Here is a 22,595-nt window from a genome sequence, read left to right as displayed (position 1 = left end):
AGACAAGCCAGCAGGGGACAGCAACTTGGGCCCCCGTGAATCTCTAAAAGCTCCTTCCTCTTGTGGTCTCCTCTCGCAGTCGTTGCTTGTCTTCTTATAGCTGTCTGAGTAACGCCGCCCCTATAGCCGCAGCCAGGCCCAGGTGTGCCCACTTACGCATGCCCACACCACAGCTCAGGTACCGCCTGCAGGCACGCGTGCCCTGCACCCATACTCCCAAGCGCCTTCTGCTTTTAAGGCTGCAGGTGATAGCCATAGAGGAGGCCAGGGGCGTAAAAGCCTGAGTATCTTCATTTACCCTGCACTAAATGTTCTTCTAAGAGAGGCCAGAGAACGCTGCTTTGCCCCTTCCTCCTGGTGAGGACACAGCTACAGGGTGTCAGGAAGCGACTCCCACCAGACACCCCATCTGCCAGGCCTTGGTCGTCTCATCTCCAGCTTGTGAGCAGTATGCTTCTGTTGTCCGCATGCCCTTCAATTTATGGTATTTGGTTGTGGCATCCTGTCGGGTAACTGAATTGGTTAGGCTTTTATGCTGCGAATGCAGAAGGCGCTTGGGAGCGTGGGCTCGAGCACTTGTGCCTGACAGCGGCACCTGGGGTGTGGTGTGGGCATGCGTAAGTGGGCGCACCTGGACCTAGAGGTCAGGGATATAAGGGCTGCATCACTCAGCGCAGCTGCGAGAGTTGGAGAGCACAAGACATGCCAGAGGAAGCCCGGAGGAAGGAGCTTATAGAGATTCGCGGGGGCCCAAGATGCTGTCCCCTGCTGGCTTGTCTCCCCTGCATACTGTTCAGAAACCTGTGGGGATGATGCCCAGGGCTGCAAGGTTCTCTTCTAAGCTGCCCGAACGGACAGTGACCCTACCCGGCCTGGGATGGTTGCAAAACATACCCCAACTGGACCAAGACAAGTGGAAGCCAAGAGGAATGCCACTCAGGGCCGCAGAGGTGAGTGACCTCGTGCTGTGTCTTGGAGGGGGTGAGCTTCGGCTCCCCAAAGTTTCTATCAAATCTCACTGCAGTTTGTTAGAAATGTGAGCGATACCCTTACCGTCCTTGACGTTTTAAGTCTCCGTAGATGTTCTCATAATTATCAAACATACTCTATTTTAAAATGGCTTTAGGGACTTTTAAATAATAAGTATTTACTATCTCAAAAGGTAGCCTATTTCGGTTGAAAATAATTTTAGAAATTCGCTAGCCAAGCCCCTTGATACTTAGTTATTGACTTATTCAATAAACATTTATTAACTATCATCAGCCAGCAATGTAGGTTAGTATGGGAGCTTTATGGGGTTTTAAGAAAGTATGAGAATGTAGTTTTGTTCTAAGAATCTCCTAGTATGGGACTACATAGAAAAATTCAGTCCGTGTTAATTTTTTCTCCTATTTGGGAAGATGGAAAGAAAATATAAATGCATTTTGAATCAGTCTCCATAAGGTCTGAGTGCACACCCGCCTCACGCACACGTCATCTTTTGTTAAGTTCCCGCATAGCACTGTCGCCCCTGGTCTCGCTCCACATCCTTCTGCAGGGCCTCAGGCTCCTGGCCGAGGCTTAGTGGTAGAGCAGAGGCCTACACGAGCTTCCAGGCCCCACCAGCTCCCCAGGAGCACAGATTCTGCATTCTCCAGCCCCAGGTCCCTTCTAAATCCCTAAAGTCCTGACTCGGCCAGTGTGGACAAATAGAACAAACGCAAGCACCCGTGGCAGTTACTCGCCTTATTACTGGTTAGGAGCAAACCTTACAAGCTGCTCCTGATTTTTTCTGTACGTCCATCCCGCCCAGACTCCAGCCGGACCCTCCACTAGGCTGGAGCCAGACAAGGGGCTTGCGGTCTTGCAGTTATTCCTACTTACCTGCATGTGTCTCTCATCAGCTCAGTATCATAATGGGGAGTCTGTTCCTGTCTCACTGAGGGGTGGTGATGCTCACCTTAGTCTGTCTCAAAAACTTGGTCACATTCTAACTGTTCGCTGCTGCACAGAAGTCAAAAGAGTGGAAAGCATCTTTTAGCTCTGACAGCTGCTTTTCCCTGTGCTGTTCCCATCAGGGTTTTCTTGATTTCCACCAAATTACCAGCTTGCTCTATTTCTTCCAGGGAGCCTTGACATCTTCTCATTAACAGATTACCTCTCTGATCCTTGGTGCTCGCCGAACCAACCAGTATGGTGTGTGGTTGATGCTGCAGTCAGTAAATGCCATTTCCAGACATGGGTGTTGTGATGAAATTGTAAGAAGCCAAGTAGTTAAAACCAAGCCTGCTGCAGGGTGAGCATAGCTAAATATTTTTTAATTAAGCATTTTAGAGAGTCAAGCTCTGGATGCTTTTTCAATCTGTCAGCAAGTATTTATTTATTGATTTAGTTTGTGGTTTGACTCGTCTCTGGTATTTTAACATTTTCTAACCCAAAGATAAATTCTCAAGTCATTTCTTCAGATACTTGTTACTTCCATGATTCTCATAATTAGTTCTTTTAAATGATAATGTTGATAATTAATTTTGGTTCCCATGGCTTTCAGTATTGATTATTGCATGACACCAGTGTCACAGAGAAATGGAAATAAAGATGTACTCTGAGTTGTGACTTATAAAATGATAAAAATGGAAGCAGGAAGCTGCTGGGTGTGAGTCTGTGTGCCATGAGGACTTAGTGGTCATGGTTCAAGGTAGGCAGGTCTTCCAAAGTATCTGGACCTTCAGTTTCTAAACTATAAAGAAAGAAGTGGAGTGACGGTGTCTGCCAGTTCTGAAAGTCCAGTGTCCTAGTCTGGAGTGCAGGAGATCTGTGCAGGACTTTTTGTTAGCATCGCTTATAAACAATTCCACTGGCTTGAATAATTATGTTCAAAGTAGGGGGAAGGGCAAGGGTTCCCAATGCTCAACTGATCTCCTAGATGTCATTTTGTCCAATATTGGGCTTTGTAAAAATATATCCTTGGCTAGTGGTGCCCCCCAAAATGAGTAGTTTAGTGTCTGAATTCACTGTTGACAAATTTGGGATTCTTTCTTAAACTTCCTTTGTGTTCTGTATCAGTGAAACTTAGGCTCTGCTTTGGCATTAAGTAGCTCCTTTGCACTGCATGTTCTTGTCATGTGCCGCTCTCTCTACTAGCCTGACAAGCAAGAGTTTCTTACATAAAAATAACTTTCGTAATACAATCCTTGATTCATAAAATTTTCTTGAGTAGCAGTGCAGCTTGATCACCACAAGAGGGCAGCACAGGAGATTGAATGAAGGACATGACTTAAATATTGACGTTTGCGACACTAGTTTCCAGTTTACTAAAAATTTTCATTTGCATATGTGAAAGTCTCAGCAGTTTTCTGTAATAGGTAAAGCAGATATAATTATTCCCATTTTATATATGAAGAAACTAAGGCTGGAGAGGCTTAAAGATGACTTGCACACAGTTTGACCCCAAAGAGATGTGATCCAGTGCTTGAATCCAGCCAGGTCTCCTTACCCGAGTCTTGGTCTCTGCCCATAAGTGGTCCATTCTCATCATCCCAGGGACCTCTTAAAGTAGAGCTGGCCGACTGCACCAAAGCTAGGAAATCAGCTATTCTTGGCAGCTCTCAGTTTTTTCACCTGGCACAGCATTTTGTGAAAGCCTTTGAGACCTGGTGTGTCCTTATGTCAGGAAAAGATGGGCGGGGGTGTCTGCCTCCTCAGGACTGCCATCAACAGCACCACTGCAGTCTCAGTGGATCTTAAACAGAAAGGAGGCGGGAGGGTAGTCAGAGGTGGAAGTGAAGGAGACTCCTGGACCATGTAGAGAAGCCAAGTAACTACTTTGGTTTCCATGGTGACCTGGGAACTACCTGAGAACTCCAGACTCCACCCCTTTGAGTAGAATGACAGCAGAATGCAGTAAAGGTCCAGTGAAACTAATTTGGTACTTAGTGAAGCACCCCATCATCGAAAACCCAGATGAAGAATTTTCTAAGCTCCCGAATTCCAAGGCTGAATGCTGGGGGGGCCTATAGGCAGCCATACAAGCGGTCACTTCACTGGGCCACTTACTTAAGGAATTTAGACTAACGGGATTTTGCCATCTTTTTTTCTTTTTAACCTACTTAGGGTGATTCTATTCTATCAGGTAATTAATTTGAAATGCTTTTTATTCATTTGTAATGGGGGAAAGGAGGGGAAAAGGCTCAAATAGGAGTCTGTGGTTATTCCAGTTGCCCAATGATTCATGAATTCAGCTCTAAAGCCCGAGTAGGTACAATCAATATGTGAAAAATAGATGCTGCTTAATTGCCTTTTTAAATCAGTAAAATAATTAAAGCCTTTACAGTCTAGCCAATTAATGTTCACACATCTGTATGGTCGGCTTAATAAGAAAAATGCTTGAGAAAGATAAAATTACAATACCAAAAGCCACTAATAGCTAAAAAAAATTCCAAGTGTGGTTGATTAATTATCCTTCTCTTTTTCTCTTAAGAGACCAAACATTTAGTAAGTCCTGCTAGTTTCAGTTTAGTCAGCGTTCCCATTGTAAAGCGCTGGTGTTATAATTTTTCATTCATCATTTTCTTGGATTCCAATGTGAGTGTCATTGTTGTGTTTAGTAAAAGAATACAAATATTTACTTTTGACGTTTCTTTAAACAGATTCTTCGTGGAGGGTAGAGCTCACTAATGCTCCGCAGCTGGTTTTCAGGACTTTAAAATTGGTTCTCGTCTGCATACTAAGTCCTCTGCAAATACTCAGCTGCAGAGAGCAAAATCCCCCTTGACAAGACGTCTCTAGATACAGATTTATGCGATAGGATGTGATGTTTACTTTGGACCTGCTGTGATCTACCTGGAAATGTTTTCCTGTTCTACCTTTATTTAAAAGTTCTAAATACATATTTGCACAAGGTTTTCTCATGGAAACATCTGTGTAAGGAAGGAGTCATTTATTTTATTTCCAAAAGGGAATTTTTTTAAATGGAAAAAGACAGCAATTGTGTTTGCTAACCAGAGAAAAGGTATGACTATGCATTTAGAGCAGACTGAATTCTGGCTGAATTTTCTTCCTTCTCTTGTTGGTACAAATAACATTGTTATCCTAAGTAGAATTCAGAATTCACATCTTACACCAGTGATCTTAAATATTTTATCAGTTTTCGTAGGGAAACCTGTCACATGGGAGGAATTGGGTGTCAGCTTTTTTCTCCTTTGTTTATCCTGCCCTGAACCTTTGGCCTTACCCCAAGTGTATGGGTGGTATATGACTTAAAATTGATATATTAATGTTGAATTTTTATTGTCACGGTTTCTGTTCGTGCTCCTTTCAAGCCTTTCATTTATTTGTTTCTGAACCTTGGATGTCTCATAAAAATGTCACCATTGTGGTTGAACATTAAGCACCTTCCCATTTTGCCCTGGGCCATTGAAATAAATGTGGACCAGGTGCTCTGCTCAGAAGTGCTCTGATAATGAGGCGGGAGCGGAAGCTGTCAGCCTTCAGCAGCTTTAAGAATGCAATTAGAGCAGTTTTAATACTGCGGAGGGACCCCATCCAATCAAAGCCGCTTGAGTCCAACCAAGTCTAGAATCCTAAACATGTACTTCTGAGCATGCGAGCTTTGTCTCTACACTGAGAATGGGAGAGGGCATGCCTGTATGAGGCGTCGTGGGGGTAAGATGCTCCAAATGCCAGTGCGAGCTTTTGCTCTCGGTCCTCCTGTTTTTATCATGACCTTACTGAAGATCCAAATAGCAAGTGTCAAAGTAAGTTCCAAATCAATCAAGTATTTTGCAAGACTACATAGTTCAATTTTTTTCTGCAGCAAAATAAGTGGATTTGCCTAAATATCTATTAATGTTGGGGCTGCTGAAATGACACTCAACCCCAGCCCTTGAACAGCCTGGGTTTGAACTGCACGAGTCCACTTGTACACAATTTCTTTGTAAACAGGTGATGTTATTTATGGTATCTATAAATAATATAAAACTGCTCTATAGCTATACCTCATTGTAATATAAACATTTTCTCTTACAATTTTTTATAACGTTCTTGTTTACAGTAAAATTACAATCTACATACATACATGTAAAACATGTGTTAATCAGCTGCTTATGTTTATCAATAAGGCTTCCCTTCAGAGCATTCTTTCATAACCTCAACCCTCACATTATTTAAGGGCCGACTATACATTAAACCATTAAAAGAAATTTTGTCTAGTATATACTGTTGAGTAAAGCAGGTTATTTTTACAAAACAGTATGTACAGCACGACCCTGTTTTTGAGGGGAAAACCCACCAACTATGATACACATAGATAGGTGAAAAGATTTGCAAACCAAATTGTTAATGGCAAAGTAAGGGAAAGTTAAAATAGGCTAAGTTTTTTGACTATGTATTTTTTTTTTACCATATTTACCCAATATTTCTTACATTCTTGCCATAGGCTCACTGTCAATCATGTGACTTACAGTAAGTGAAAAAACGTGTGTGGGGCAGGAGGAGGGCGAGGGTGGGGGTGGGGAGGCCTGTGCCTCTGTTACTGATGCAGATCGTGGAATAGTCAAGAAGGACGCCATTTACCCTGTGAGAGCCTTACACTTGGCATTTCAGATCATCCTTCCAGCAGCCTGACCCCACAGATGCCGCTTTATACCTGTGCACAGGTCCCAGGCTCAGTGACATGCCAGGTTACCAGTTTGAATTGAGGTGTCAGGGCTTGAACCCAGGTCAGTTTGACTCTGCAGTCTTTCTCTCTGTTCTGCTTAGTTTCTGAGAACTCTTCAACAGCAGATTTTACTTCTAGGCACATGTTATCTTTTCATCCTTGATTTCTTTCCAGAAAATGAGGACATAATTTAGGAGTAGTCATTGTTGTAATATTTGATGTTTCTTATGAATACTCGGACTGGTCATTTTAGTTTTTCCCTTTTTTGTTTTTATTTTAATTTATATATATTTTACATCATTTTCATTTTTAAACAATGTTTGCTCCCCTCCCACCATGTGTAGTCCCCATAGAAATTCCTCCCCAATGCACCTGTGCACCATCACCACAGTCTCCTGTGCTCCTCCCTCCCTCTGATCCCGCTCCCTCCTCCTCCCCTGCAGGATGTCTCTGGTTTGTAATTGTCTGTTTTTGCTTTGTTGTGTTTTGTATTGTTAATTTTTTACACTGATGTCTTATTTGGTTCCCCTATATTCCTGTTATAAGTGAAACCATCCGGTATTTTTCTTTTTTCCTTCTGACTTATTTCACTGAGCATAATTCCTTCTAGCTCCATCCATGTTGCTGCGAATGGCATGAGTTTATCTTTTTTGATTGCTGACTAGTATTCCATTGTGTATATATGCCACATCTTCTTGATCCAGTCATCTATTTTTGGGCATTTGGTTGTTTTGGACCAGTCATTTCAAAGTCTCCTTCCAGGCCTGTGGGATTCCACAAGGGACTCTCCAGGGGGAGTAGGGGTAGGGGCCTTTGTTCTAAAACCAGTCCATCCCTAATATTGTCAATTAAATTTCAATTGAGAGAGCACTTCACACAGTGGGAATGAGTAATCATTTGCAAAACTTAAAGATCAGAATGACAGTCTATTTTTTTTACAAAGTCTTATTTGCTTAGCAGTAGCTTACTCAGTTTGTTTCTTCTAATATATTTATTATTTAATAAGTCATGAATCTTTTTTCCATAAAAATGTATAGCATGTTCTATAGACTAGAAATGGCACTCTGTGTGTTCGTGTGTTTCTATTTATTTTTAAAAAAAATTACTATTTTTTTAATTTTATATAAAAAAATACATCATTTTTCATTTTTGCACAATGTTTGCATTTTTATCTTGGTTATAGTCCCCATATAATTCTCACCCTCCCTTGTTTTGATCCTAATCCCTCTTCTCCCCCCCTGTAATGTGTCTCTTGGTTTATAGTTGCTTGTTGATTTTGATTTTTACTTTAGTCTTAAAAACCCTGCAAATATCTTTTGTTTCTTCTTTAGCTTGAATTTCTGATTTGGTTTGGGATACTGCTTTTCTGTTGACTACTAAGGTGCTCTACCTAATATTAAGATCCCATTTCAGGTCTCAGTTTATTTCACAACTTAAACTTGGGAATTACTCCTTTGAAAGAATAATTATTCAGAGACAGAGGAGAATGATGGTGACCAGGGCCTGGAGAGAAGGGGACTGGATAGTGACCCTTATTCAGTGACCTGAACTAACACTTAATGGCTGTTTTTCTGACATCGTGGCACTGACTTGTTATCTGGGGCAAAGTAAAGCATTTCAGGCAAATAATTGAGACATCCTCTCCCGGAAGCCTGAAAAAGGAATGCTGTGTAAGCAGCCATGAGGCATTGGGGAAATTGTGCAGTGACTCCCATGTAATACTCGTACTTAGCTGTATTTGTATAAAACATAAGAAAATGATAGACTATATTGCAGGGCAAAAGCCTCGTCTCTGATTTTTTTTTTTTTTAACTGAAGAAAATGATTCTTTCTTTGAGCATCTACACCAACTTAAATGATTGTGCTCATTTGGCATTTTGAGTTCCTTTTTCTTATACCGTTTCTTTCCAGTTATAAATATTTTATTATGCTTTGTTTCTTAACCCCTTTGACAGTGTAATCACAAAACTGTCATTGAACCTCCTCTCCCTTTATTGCAAAGAAGAATTCATAAATCCAGGAGCTTTCACATGTGGCAGGTTAGTTACTTTGAAACTGACTACCACAGAGTGGCTATCCCTCTTGGGTTGTCAGCCAGTGCTCCCCAGATGGAGAGACTGAAAGTCAGGGCTAGGGCTGTTACACTCACTGTCATGAGGTGGGAGGGCTTGGTGTTCCTCAAAGGGAGCATGCCTTGGTGGTTTTATTTAAAATTTTTAAAGATTAATTTATGCATAGAAGAACTAGGGTGTAGGCCAGAGGTGCGGGGGGTGAGAGGATTCACCAGAGACAGAGTAGGGAGCAGAAGAGGCAGATAGACTGAAATACACTGCTGAGGGGAGCAGCTGGCAAGACAGGAGAGATCTGCTGAGATATGTTTGGTCAGCTCCCTGGCTGGGGATTGAACTTGTACTACAGTAGCTGCTGATAGCTTCATAGTGCTGATGCTTAACCCCTTGTGCCATGAGGCCCCACACCTTGGTAGCTTTAAAGTGTACCTCCAGGAGGGGAGAAGGCTGTAGGCCAAACCATTCATTGACTCAGACCAACAAACCACTTTGAATTAAAATGAAAATAGAGCAAAACGCAAAGATTCAGGTCCAAGAGTCAGGTGGGGAGTATGTAGTCACAACTGATTTGTGAACTTGGGGGATACCTGCACATGGCCAGGCTGTCCAATGTCCCCACAATCCAGGGCAGATCTGAGGACTTACCCTCTCTCAGGTGAAACTGCAGATCGAAGAGGCCTGCAAACCAATCTGGGCTGGCCAGTGCCAGGGCTGGGGCGGAGATGGGGCGGGGGGGGGGGGGGGGGGGGCGGGGCGGGGAGCTTCTGGAGAAGGGAGCTGGCCCGGTGCTGGCATGACCAGCTCTGTGTACCTGACCTTCCTAGGTGTCAGTTGCTTCATTAATCTGTTGGAGGACTGAGCAGACCCTCTCCAAACCTAATGAGTGAAATGTAGGAAACAATATTGTGTTTTGTGTGAAATAAAGATTTCTGGTCACGTTTTCCTCCTGCCGACACAGGAGTACCTAGGAGTGTAGGAGTGCCTACAGAGAGTACAAGGGTAACCACAACCTCAGTCCCCAAGCTTGGGAAGGAGGGAGAACAAGGTGACAGGAGCTGTCTTTGTATTTTTCCAAAATATTTCTTCCTTGTCATTCACACAGTATAACCACAATTTTAGTTTTAAAAAACTTGAGCCCCCCAAAAATATTTGCCTGTGTATATAAATTAGTTTTTAAAAAAATTAAAAGTATGCATGTCCACAATAAAAAGTACAAAGAAAGGCAAACTTATCTGCTCCCCTCACCCCATGTCAGCTTTTTGAAATAGTCATTGTTAAGCATTTATATCTTCTAAAATGTTTTGAGTAGGAATGGAAGGGAGCTGAATTACAGTTTATTTATATTTTCTTTTTGTTCTGTATTTTCTAATTTCAACAATTCTAGGTTTTAAGTTTCTACAAGAACACGTCTGGGATATTTATCTCAAAGGTGCAGGCATACCAATTGACATGAAAAGCCAGGCTTTAAGGGTTGTTTTATACTATTTAAGCATGGAGTTGCATATAGTCATATCGATAAGTAAATATGGTAACAATTATTTTAAATGCACTGTATTCTTCAGCTTGAACAGATTAAATTCCATTGTGGGCTCATGCTATGTCTTTAATTGCATAATTATTTATTGCATGCTACTCTGCATACAGTTCAGTCGGTCTGGAGGAGGTTGACATTGACTATAGCAGTTTGTTTCAAGTCAGTTTTACATGGTGGGTTGACAACATTATCACACTTTTTCACTGAAGTGAAAGAACTGGGATAGTGCTGCAGGGCGGTGAGAGCAGACTCAGGTTGAGGTGTGAACTGCATTTGAAGTGTTCACCACATTTGTAGCAGGACCAGCTTAAGCAAGCAAAGACCTTCAAGGGACACATTAGAATGGAAAATGCTGCTCTTTCTTGGACTTCAGACTGTTATGCTTCCAGCACCACAGATTTCTTTAATATCTTCTGACGGGGGGTATTCAATTCCCCTCCTTTTTATTGTTAATTTTGTTCCATATTTTGAGCAAATACCGAGAACGTGTTATGAATGCCAGGTCTCCGCCACACGAGGCTTGGACTAGCCCCTCTCTCCTTCTGAACCTGGCAGTCACAATGCAAATCGAAAGCAGCTTCCTCTCCAAATTTGTGCTTTTTCTACCACAGATGTGCCCTTCATGTTCCCTGTTTTTGTGAACCAAGCATGTTTTTGTCATCACTTCCAACCCCTTTAGTCAGCTGTGAGCGCTGTCACTGGGTGGAAGGTCCAGCCGGGGGTCTGGATGTGGGTGGCCAATGGCGAGTGAGACGTCCTGCAGAAATCTTGGCAGGTTAGGAATTAGGTTAAAAATACTTTCATGGAAAGTATTAACACTTGTGTTTTAGTATATTTAATGAAGAGCCAGAACGTTTCCAAATGGTAATGTGAGAAAGGAAAGAAGTGAAAGTTTAATTGCAAAAGTTTGTTTGGAAGGAGGATTGAAGATTTTTTTTTGGAGGGGGGAGACCATTGAGGCAGGATTTTCAGAGAAATTTTAATTAATCAATTAAATTGTAGGCTCTCCAGCGCTGTACCAGTTCAACGTATCGCCATCTTTGCTCTGGTGGGTAAAAACTGAAAAGAAATATGCTGGGAATTTCAGAGGGACTATAACCGAGATGAAAATGCATACATTGTACAAAAATGAAATATCATGTAAAAATATATACAAAATAAGAATTAATAAAAGACAACCGAGAGCTATGGGATAGCATCAAGAAAGGAGTCTATGGTGTGTCATGTATGTCATTTGATGTGCAGAAGAGCGGTTCTTACTTATTTCAGAGGTGCGATTATGAGTTGGGGAGATAAGTTCATTGTTGGTATAGGTTTACGTTGTAAGATAATAGGGTTCAGAATAAATGCCTGACCTTGAAAAAAGAAAGATGTTGTGATCTGAACTCAAGACATTAGAGGCTCTTCCTGCAACTTGTAACACTCCTCTCTTTTGGAACCAAGCTCTTCCTGTGCACTCAACTCTCTGTACCTCCCTCGGACCCCAGTATGGCGTCGCATGCCTGCTGCTGACACTTAGCATGTTCTGTTACATGCGGCGCTGCTGACACTTCATACAGTGGGGAAAGCAAGCTGCTTCCATGTTAAGCAACTGCTTCCACATGCGGGATATACTGTTTATGTTGCTTTTACCTGGCGACCAGTTTACTTAAGATGCCTGCTGGTCATGGCCCTCTTCCCATAAAGGTATTTGTAGCTTTAATTCCAGTCACTCAAATTTATTGTGTCTGCTGTGTGTGGTATGTAAGTGCTGTGGGGATACAGAGATGAATAAAAACACAAGTCTGTGCCCTCAAGGAGCTCACATTTTAATAGGGGATTTTGGTTGACCTTCATGCTTTAGGACAGAGTTAGAAATAAGCCTTACATGTGTGACGTTTGGGTTTTGTTGCTGAATGTTGTGGAACATCTGTGCCTTCTGCCATTTTTACTGTGCTCCAGGAGTCTTTGCCGTTCAAACACCAGAGCCGCCTCTGACCAGGTAGAAAAAAGTGAGGTTGAGGGGTGGGGAATATACTTGTGTAAAAAGGCTAGCTGATTGGGGAACTTTCTCCAGACACACTGCCCCTGACACCCTGCTTGGGGGCTGGACACTGGGCAGAATCACCCCGGGGACTGGAGGGTGGAAAATTTTGCAAAAACATCTGTTCTATTTGGATGGTCCAGATATTTTCAAAAACATTTGCTTAGCCAGAGCTCATATTTCATTAAAACCTTTGCAAATATCTAGTTTTTCTTCCTCTTTTCCATGTGGACATGGAAGCAAAGGAAAGGAAAAATGTGGCCACATGTATGTTTTCAACTTATTTCCAAGTGCTTTTGGCTTTTTCAGGCATGAAAACCAATCTGATCACTTTCCTGAGGTATGCGGTGCCTCTGGACTGCTGTCTTTTGAATAGACACATGAAGTCTTAAAGAAAAATCCCCCTAGACGGAGAGATTACAGTAATGATATCAAGCTGTAGTTTTAATTGCTTGAAAATAAATGAGGAAAGGATTCACAGCTGTTTGAGGGTGAGGCTCAATCAAGGACAGAGCAACAGAAAACCTCCCTTCACCGGGATCACTGCCAGGACTCTGCTCTCCACATCTGAGGGAGGGACTCTTTGAAAGTGCACTTTGCAGGAGCAGGGAGGAAAAGGCAGTCAGCGAAGTCGGTGCAGGGGGCATCTGTAGGTGAGAAACCTGGGTTCTGGCTTTATTCCAGGCCCGCAGGCCTCAGAAGCTCACAGGCCAGACAGAGTGGGCTGGTGGGGACTTTTTAGGGGATGAGTGTGAGTTTGTTAGAAGTCAGGGCATGAGGTTTTGAGCAAACTCCAACTCTCAGCCCTGTGAGTTCTATGAACCAAACACCAAACAACTCCTAGCACCTCTGGGAGGAAAAAATGCCCAAATGTAATGCTAAAAGCCTCGGCACATGGTTCTCCTGAAACCAGCTGGGTTGAAAATAAGTTCATTTCCCCTGTTTGTGTAGTTATGTACAAAAGACGAAAATAATGAATGGGAAAAGACCCTGGGGATTGAAATTAGAAATTAATTGTAAGAATATGTAGCTTGGGTTCTGATTGGTTTGAGTTTAGATGTGATCCAGACGCCCTGGGCTTGGTCTCCTTTGGCAGCAGCAGTAAAGGCTGTTGGGTCCCCCGCTCAGTGGGCAGAACTGGGACATTGAACAGTCCTCATCAGCCCCCAAGTCTTATAGGAGACACCAAAGCCAGTTTTGTTTCCTCCATGAATCTAGTTTGGAGAGAAGCTCTTTGGATAGTTTGACGGTGATGCAGACCCAGGGACCAGGCCGCTGCTGCTGTCCTCGCCTGGTGTGAGGCTCAGCTTGCTCAATGAGCCAGCTGTGTTGTCCTTGTTTCTTTCCATGTGAGCAGGCAGGGGGCTGGAAGACCAGGAGAGCTAGACCTGGAAACTGTGGGATTTACCATTTCTTTGTCACCTGCACACAGGAAAAAACCATAGGTTACAGATACCTAATTTATGTGCAGTGCTCAGATCTCCAGATTAGAAATAGTGAAACCAAGAAGCATTAAGTCTTCTCCTGAAAATAGGAATTTCAGCCACTAACTGATATTGGTCAGTCCCAGGGGCATTGACCCACCCACTTCCCCTTGTAGAGGAGGCAAGTTTGATGATGTCCAAGTTTGTCCTGCTCTGAGAATCTGTGCCCCAAGGGCAGAGTCACTGAGCAGAGGTCCTCCCTCCCAGAGCCCGGGGTCCACCTAAGAAGTGGAGTCGTCCCTGGGGATCGTCCCAGTAGATGCTCTCGGCACATTCTGTTCGATACTCGATCTTGTGTGGTTTCCATGATATCAGGCAGCATTTTGAAACCATACGCAGGGATGACTCAGTTAATGGCCTGAGCCATCTGTCTTTGCTCTCAGAGCCAACTTTTCTGTAATTCTAGGGGGAAAATACGGGCAATTGTTAATACCCCAAAATACTTTGTACGGTTTTATCCAAAGTTGTCAACAGATTGTTTATCAGTGACTCATGTTTTCTTTTTTGTCCTCTCTCTTTTTTTTTTTTAAATTTCATTTCCTAGGCCATTTGTTTCTCTATTCTATGCTACATACATGGAGAAGGGTCTTGAAGCCACAAGTTGTTTTTTTTTTTATAATAAATTTTATTTTTATATTCCCCATACAATTGCAACCCCCTTATTTTGACCTCAATCCCTCCCCTCCCGCCCTCTACCCCCCATAGAGTGTCTCTGGTTCATAGTTTTTTGTTGATTTTGATTTTCACTTTCTTATAGTTATTCATTTTCCTGGTCCCTTATTTAAGTTTTCTAGATTCCTGCTATGAGTGAGACCATCTGGTATTTTCCTTTTTCTTTCTGGCTTATTTTGCTGAGCATGATCCCTTCCAGCGCCATCCATGTTGCTGCAAATTGCATGTGTTTATCTTTTTTGAATGCTGAGTAATATTCCATGGTATATATGTACCACATCTTCTTGATCCAGTCATCTATTTTTGGGCATTTGGGAAACCACAAGTTTTAACCTCTATTTTCTGTACTTACTCTGCTCATGAGATTTTCATGTGGCACTAGTTAAAATTTCTATTTATTGGTAATCAGATCTCATTAATTGCAACAGACAGGCATTGGGATCATTGGCAAGGACTATGGGGGAAATGTGCCTTTATGTAATGTAGGCAAGATTTTATTAATTAGATGACTAGTGTCATCTTATGAGATCTTAACATGAGTTTAAAGGAAACTTTGGGCCTCCCCTGATGGCGCAGCGCTTGAGCGCTGGGTTGCAAGGCTGCCCGCAGCCTCTGTAGCGCCAGTTCGATCCCCGGCCACCGGTGAGGGTCCCACCAAAAAAAAATAAATAAAGGAAACAAACTTTTAGGTGTTTACTGATCAGTTGCATGCCAATTAGAGATCTTTAAATTTTAATGATGAGCATCTCATATTCACCATATAGTCCAGTTTCTGATACATATGAAAGTAACACGCATAGTCTATCTTTAAAAAACTCAGAAGCAGATTGAGGCAGGGAACAGGGGACTAGACTGAGAGACTTAACCACTGACCAACAGGTGGCTTGAGTCTTGAGTCTCTGGCCCATCTGTAGAGTTTGGAGAATAGATAGAATACCTGCCCAAGATTCTTTCCAGCCTTGTTCTGACACTGAGGTTTCACTAAGGTTTTCACTATTCTAACTAATTCTAATTCTGTTTTTTAAAGCCAAAGTTCATCTTCCTCTTTTTATTTTTTTCGTTTTTTTTAGGAAACACGAGTTTGTCCAACCCATTCTCCATCACCTGTCCTGAGTTTCCTGGGTATGGGTATAATAATCATGAGCACCCCTGATGAGATGCTGGCTCCAGCCTCAGTGTTGACATCCCTTTTGTTGGAATGTGGGAAGCCTGAGATAACCACAGGGAAAGGGCAGGAGCAGCAAGGGATTCCTTTGGGGATCTGGGTACAGTGGCATCTGCCAGCTGAGGAAGCAAAAAGTCTACAAGTTTTACAACCAGTAACGGCAGCTCTCAGCCCTGCTGACACCTGGGTCATCATCTCCTCGAAGCTTCCCTGAAAACACTGAAGCAGCAGGGAAATATTTTCAGTGAGGATTCTGTTGTTCCCAGTTCAATTTTGTTCAAACAAAATTGAAAATCCAGCTTTTTCTACATCTGCTTTTAGCTTAGTCAGTAACAAAGCTGCATTTATCTGTTTGCTGAAGTGGACACAGACTCCAGCATTTTCTCCTTTGGTTTTTCTCCACGTGGTTTCATAGCTGAGGATAGACAGGGAGCAGCTTTTCAGAGACCCTCATGTTCAAGGGAGAGGCAGGTGCACAGGAGTTAACTGGCCACAGCATCAGTCTAGAATGCAGTCTGGCCTTGTGCCAAGATTCTGTAGGCACTTGCTTGCTCTCCTGGCTTTGGATGAGTGGAGGCCATCCTTGGATGGATTTTGGGGGAAATCTTTCTTTCAAAAAACTATTCATCTCTTGCGTCATAAAAGAGAATCATAACCCAACTTTCTCCCCATTGAGAGTCCTAAAATGGAACAAAATCTGTAAGCAGCCATCCCCTGGAGAGAGTTGTTTGTTGTTTGTGGCATTAGGTGTTAACAACTGAAGAGCATACTGGAGGCCCGTGTGCAGAGAGATCTGGCTGTGCAGCATCCAGGATTGATGGTGCCTGTCACTTTTGTTGCTCGATAGCTCCTCCACCCACCCCAGCCATTTGTGTTCCTTTAGAAAGTATTCAGCCATTTTTGAAATAACTGATGAAATTTTGTAGCCTGAGAGATTTGCTTCTGTAAGTGTTTGTGTTAGAATACAGTGCATCTAAGGTGTTAATTAACTTTATGTGCGAGGCAAAGGTGCACTCTTCTTAGGAGTAATTTTGTCAGCATTTCTAAGCCTTTGGTTCTTGACAGAATGAAAACAAAAACAGAACTACAGTTCTTACAGCAGTTCTTAAGTAGTTCTTGTAGTACTCCCGTGAACATTTAACTGTGCTCTGGCAACTTTGCAATCCATCTGTGTTCTTGTCACAGTAAAAGTTTGCCTGATGGAGCTCAACTTCCCTCTTTCCTTCCTGTCTTTTATGTCAGATCTAAAATGTACATTGTTTAGAAAAGGATGAAAAAAATAACCCGACTGTGTAGTATCACAAAAAATAAAACATGCTGTAGCTTTATCTACCTTTTTTCCCATTAAAAAAAAAAAGGATAAATATAGGACCTATATCACTTAGAATTTTCTAGGAAATGTATGAAATGGTTTGGTGACTTTCTTCGTCCTTAGCCAGGAGGTTAAACTTAAGTGATTTTACCAACCTAGCTAACAAGATGTTAAGAATAAAAACAACTTTGGTAACTTTTCACAATAGTTACAAAATTTCTAAGTCATCTCTGCTGACCTAAGAACACATGTTGGGACAGGATAGTGACATTTATGGTCTGCTCATTGGCAGAAAAAGTTCTGTGAAAAATTGTGCAATAAACAAAGTGTGTTTCTTCCATTCCCTCATTTCACCTTCCATAGTGCTCTCTTGAGGCGCTTTCCCCGCTTCCAGCTCCTATTCTTCTACCCCAGCTTTCCCTTTGCTTATAATGCCAAGAACCCCACACTTTGTCTATCTAGCTCTCTTCTGGCCACTCCTATTCTAGAGCTTTTTCCCAAAGGATTCCATGTCAGCGCTCAGGGATAAAGGCACCTGACTGACTCTTCGAACATTTCTACCAATCAATGCATCTGTGCATTATTACTGTCTTGGCTGTAATAATTACTTGGCAGCTCTGGGGTAACGGTGATACAGGAGCCCCAGTCATTTCCCTAAAAAAAATTTAATTTAGATGCACTCCTTCGATGAGTTTGGACTGAGATTCTGTAAATGCCCTTCCAACTGCCAGATTCTTGGATAGAAAGCATAATTGTACAGTGTGTCACTGAGGCAGAGCTTCGGGTATCCTGTTAGGCTGGTCGAGAAATTATAAAGGCACAGTGATCTCTTAGTACTGCTAAAATTGCATCCTTATTTATTCCACCTGCTTGTAAAGCCAGTAACAGCAATTTTTAGATACAAAAATTTATTTGGTTTTTGATTTCGTAATCTGGCAGAGGAGACTAAATTAGCTGATAAGATCTCTTCCTGTTTTATCCTGAATTCATGATATTTTGTTTGGCAAACTTGAAGTATTGGGAAGCTCTGTTTAACTACTTGAATGTTGTTGAGGGTTTGTTTTCTCAACTGTCATTAAGTTAGTTTGAAGATTTACAGAATTTCTTTTGCAACCGCTTTTTGGAATGTATTGCTTTAGTCTTTCATTTTAAAAATTAGTTCTTTGCTTGAGTGGGTGATGGGTGGACTGTGTGTCTCTTTTCATTCTTTTCTACTTAATCAATTTTTAAAAATGTTGCTTTCTGGGAAAGAAATTGAAAAAGCATTTGCTTATAATATTTTTACATAGTTTCCTTCTTTTAAATTTTATGTTGGTTTCCTGCTGGCTGGTTAAAGTAGAAAATGCTGAGAGTTGAAGCATTTCTATTTTTGTGGGAAACTAACTTACTTAAAATGAAAATATGGAAATAAGTGAATGTATGACCTGAGTCTTCTGGTCATTGAGGGGTTCTAGTTCATCTCTTTTGGTATTTCTTGATGCATACAAATTTTGCCTTGCCTCAGTCATTTCTATTTTTTAAAAAATTATAATTTACAAGATTTTTTAAAAATCTTTAATCTTGGCAGTTACTTATCCTCATTAGACAGGGGTGACCTTTTAGAATTATTTTTGGGAAGAAAGAACGTTTCTTGCAGTCCTGTTGGAGCTCTCTGTGCAGACATTAGATGCAGCTCATTACATGTGAAATTCCATTGTGATAACTTTCAGATGGTGGCATTTCATGAGGCCCTCCTCACATGTCAGAGACGCATATAGATTGGAAACTATTTGCTTAGGGAATCTCAAATGTTACTGAAAATACAGTTGTAAAATGTCAAGTTATTTGCATGCTGGTGAATTGAATGTCCTAAAAAAATTTCTAATCCCAGATATTTCCTTGTTGTCATTATCAAGGAATATGGAGAAATATTACAAATGAAGCACACTGTAATTTCCCCCCTATTTTGTTAAGTAATTGCTGTGATCTAGTATTATTTTCTAAACTCACTTCAGTTTCTTCATTGAAGAACCTGATTTAAGTGGATGTTATGAAACTTAAATTTTTATTCTTGAAGATATTTGATCCCTCTCACCCCTCCCCCAAATCTATGGGTTAAACCTTAGGTTTTTAGTAATGTTGATTAGTAATTACAAGGGTAATTCTTTGGGGGGAGCTTTTTCACTTTGACCACCATATCTCCCTTTCTTCCTTCTTTTTCACCTGTATTCTGGTCCTGTTCCAGTTAGGAGAATAGGGTATGCCTCATTCATTTTTTTATGTATAGAACCTAGTCTAGGATCTTTCCAATCTAGGTCCTCAAGGAACATTGAATAAGTGGACTACAAGCCATATTTTTAAATGCATCTTTACTATCTTCATGCCAAGTTGTTACCCTCAAATACCTTTCAAAATAAAATGCTTGGTAAAATCTTATTTATTATTTTGAAATTAATGACAAAAGACTACCCCCACTTCATGGAAGGAAGAACAGGATGTGAAAATTTACTACACTTTAAATCTTTGGGTAAATGGCGTGCTGAGCTTGGAATTCATTCATATGATAAAAGAGAATAACGTCATTTAAGGATTTCCAGAACATGTGAAGTGCATAGTAGTTGGCCAACATTCTGTTGCAATGTGCATTAAAAGTCATTTCTTCAATTGATAGGAGTGTTATATGAAGAATACAAGGCTTTACAAATTCAGAAATGCAGTTAACCACTATTAGAAGTCTGGATCAAGCCAGGAGACAGAAAGCACTCAGCAATTCAAATAGGAGACGTTTAAAACAACGAATTATTGTTCTGAGATAGGAAAGTTACTACAAGTGGTATAAAGAGAACTTTAAAACTGAAAAATAGTTCCAAGGGAGGACAGACTTTAAGGGGGTTCCATAGGGGGTTTCCTTTCCCAACTGGGTTTCAGACCTGAAGTATGGATGAGACCAGGAAGTTTGCCGGATTGCCTGGGCCACTGTTGGCACACAGTTGCTGGACTAGTTGCAAACAGTGCTCTGGACACTGGCAAGCTGAACCTGGTAGGTGAACATGCAAAGGGAGTGAAGCATCAGAGTAGAAAGGTGATGGGATGTGGTCCCTGGGCCCAGGACAGTACTGTCCTGTCAGTGAGGGACTGTGTGCTCAGGACTCCTGGCTGCAGCAGAGCGTTGCCAGATGTCCTCAGGCATAGCCAAGGGCCCACAGAGATGCAAAAAGCAGAGTACACTGGAACCACTGCAGTGTCCTTGCAGCGCCCTCTACTGACAAAGCCTAACAGTGAGCGCACTGTAAAGATCCTTTAAGAGTCTGACTCATACCACAGAGCAGCTGTTAAAGGGTGAATTTGGAGTTAAGCAACAATAAATTGATAACTGGCACAACCACAAATTTCAGCTTTGCCGAAGATATTCTGGGTTTTGTTGTTTAAAAATTATAAACAAGTCAAAAGGAGTTGATTTCCCTTGCAGGGCTCACACTCATAGCAAAAGAATTATCAACACTGACAGTGTAACTTAATGTGATTGATTTTGACACTTAAAATGAGCACATAGTAAATCAAGAAGTACCCAACTCATCATACAAAAGCCATCGGGTTATATGCACAGTACATGTCTTCTTACTTTATTTGTGACGTGTCAGCCTTTCACCTCTGTAAACACCCTAGGCCTGAAAATTTGTATGCCTCTTATTTATGTATCTTTAGCTCATAAGGCCTAGTGAAAGTAAGGGATGTTCATATTTAATAAAACCCAGTCTGCTCTCCCATCGACATGTCCCATGGTCGCTTGCCTTTTTACTTGATGACAGCAGCCAGCTTCCCTCCATTAGATACTATTCAGATTACTCTTTGAGTTTTTAAAATGTATGCCTTTTAATTTCCCCATGCTCCCTTTTGGCCTTAAATTACAAGAGTAGATAAATAAGAGTGTTCAGTGCAAAGTGGTTGCCATTCATTACTGTGTATGTATTTTTATGCTTTGTGTACTTTCTTAAATAGAAACTTCATAAAAATAAATGCATTGATGGAAATGATCATGTAAAATATTACAGAAATTGATTTTTAAAACGTGATAATACAAGGAAGCAATATTATGGAGCAGACTGTCAGTATCTGAATTATAAGCTCTCATCATGGTGTCACCATGTAATGGTAATGATGATAACTTTTTTTTGAGTGATTGTTATGGCCAGATATATTGCAAATGTTGTACACATAGTAGTCCATTTAATACATACAACCCACATATAAGGCAAGTACTTTTATTACTCCTATTTTACAGATAAGAATGCTAAGGCAGAATTTTTTTAAAAGCATCCCAAGGCTACTAAATAGTATGAATTGTGCAGGAATTTGAATCCTGGCAGTTTGTCTTCAAAGACCCCATTCTGAACCCCTTTGTAACCATGCTGTCTGTAGGATTGAAGGAATTGATTCTTTTTCAGTTCACTACCAATCTGAAGACAGAAAAAAATTGCTCAGATACTAAATACCAAATGAAAATTGCAGGTAAGCTGAACACTGCAGGCTGACTTTCATCTTAAACTTGCTATTCAGTTTTTAGTTACATTCTCTTGGGGATAGCAAATTAGTGGGGGAAACTGTTTCCTCCAATGGAATTTTCCTTTTTTTTAAAGATTTACTTATACATACAAGAGCTGGGGTACAGGCCAGAGATGTGGGGGGTGAGAGGATTCACCAGAGACAGAGTGGGGAGCAGAACAGGCATACTGACTGAAACACACTGCTGAAGAGAGAAGGGGTGAGACAGGAGAGGTCTGCTGTGCCATGTGGGTCACCTCCCTGGCCAGGGATCGAGCTCGTGCTGCAGTAGTTGCAGATAGCTTCGTAGGTTGCATCTTAATCCCTTGCACCACTTGGGAGACCCCAATTTCCTGTCTTGAACCTTAGAACTAAGTGGAGGAGCGAAAAGACAAATTCAGAAAATATATGACTTCAAGGCAACTCCTGAATTTCAAGCTAGAATTCGTACTTGCTGGATGGCAAAAATATTAAACTAAGAATTAAAGTAGTACCAAGTTGATAGTCCTTCCCAGCACTTCGCAAAAATAAATGCAAATTCTTCCTTGAGGAACTCACTTAAATTTGACCATAAAGAACCATTGTAGAGAATTTCCAAAAATCTTTTAGCTCCCATTCAAAAATCTCGAAACAAGAAATCAAGTCATGATTATCAGCAGAATTAACTTGCAAAGCTTTAGATACTGAATTTATTAGACATAATATATAAAATAAATGCTTGCTATGTTACAAAATGGGGAAAGATATTGAAAATGTGTCTAGGGAGCAAAACTATGAAAATGATGGAAAATTTGAGATAGAAGTGAATATAATTTATAAAAAGTACAGTAATTGAAATGGACAGCTCATAGTCAATTTAATTCCAGATTAGACAAAATTGAAGAGGAGTCAATAAGCTGGTATATATGACTGGATAAAGTATTCAGGATGTAGAAGCATGGGACAAAAATGAAAAATATAGAAAGAAGAAAGGCTAACAGACAAGGAGAATCATGAATTTTCTAAAAATTATGAAATATGTTAATTTACAGATTGAGGACATCCAGCAAACCCCTAACAAGATTAATTTTTTAAGCAAACCATATCTAGAAGTGACACAGAACTGCAGAGCCAGTGGACTCTACTGTAGTCAGAGAGGAACAACAGATAGCTTTCAAAGGTTAGTTTTCAATTAGTTGTCA

General features: G+C 41.1%; 1 protein-coding gene across 2 annotated transcripts in view; it reads left to right on the top strand.

Moving 5' to 3' along the window:
- JAZF1 (JAZF zinc finger 1) overlaps positions 1-22,595 on the top strand; it is a 304,692-nt gene that overhangs the window by 96,937 nt on the left and 185,160 nt on the right. Inside the window, exon 1 of one of the 2 annotated variants that reach the window (XM_054692438.1) lies at positions 787-950. The exons of the other annotated variant lie outside the window; for it this stretch is intronic. Coding sequence (XP_054548413.1) covers positions 878-950 — 73 coding nt within the window. The 5' untranslated portion in view covers positions 787-877. Of the gene's footprint in view, positions 1-786; positions 951-22,595 lie in introns of those variants that run through there. 2 annotated transcript variants of the gene reach the window in all.

Source organism: Talpa occidentalis, unplaced genomic scaffold, assembly GCF_014898055.3.
Source record: "Talpa occidentalis isolate TD23 unplaced genomic scaffold, MPIMG_talOcc4v2.1, whole genome shotgun sequence".
Classification (NCBI taxonomy): Eukaryota; Metazoa; Chordata; class Mammalia; order Eulipotyphla; family Talpidae; genus Talpa; species Talpa occidentalis.
This window is presented reverse-complemented; position numbering and strand designations above follow the sequence as displayed.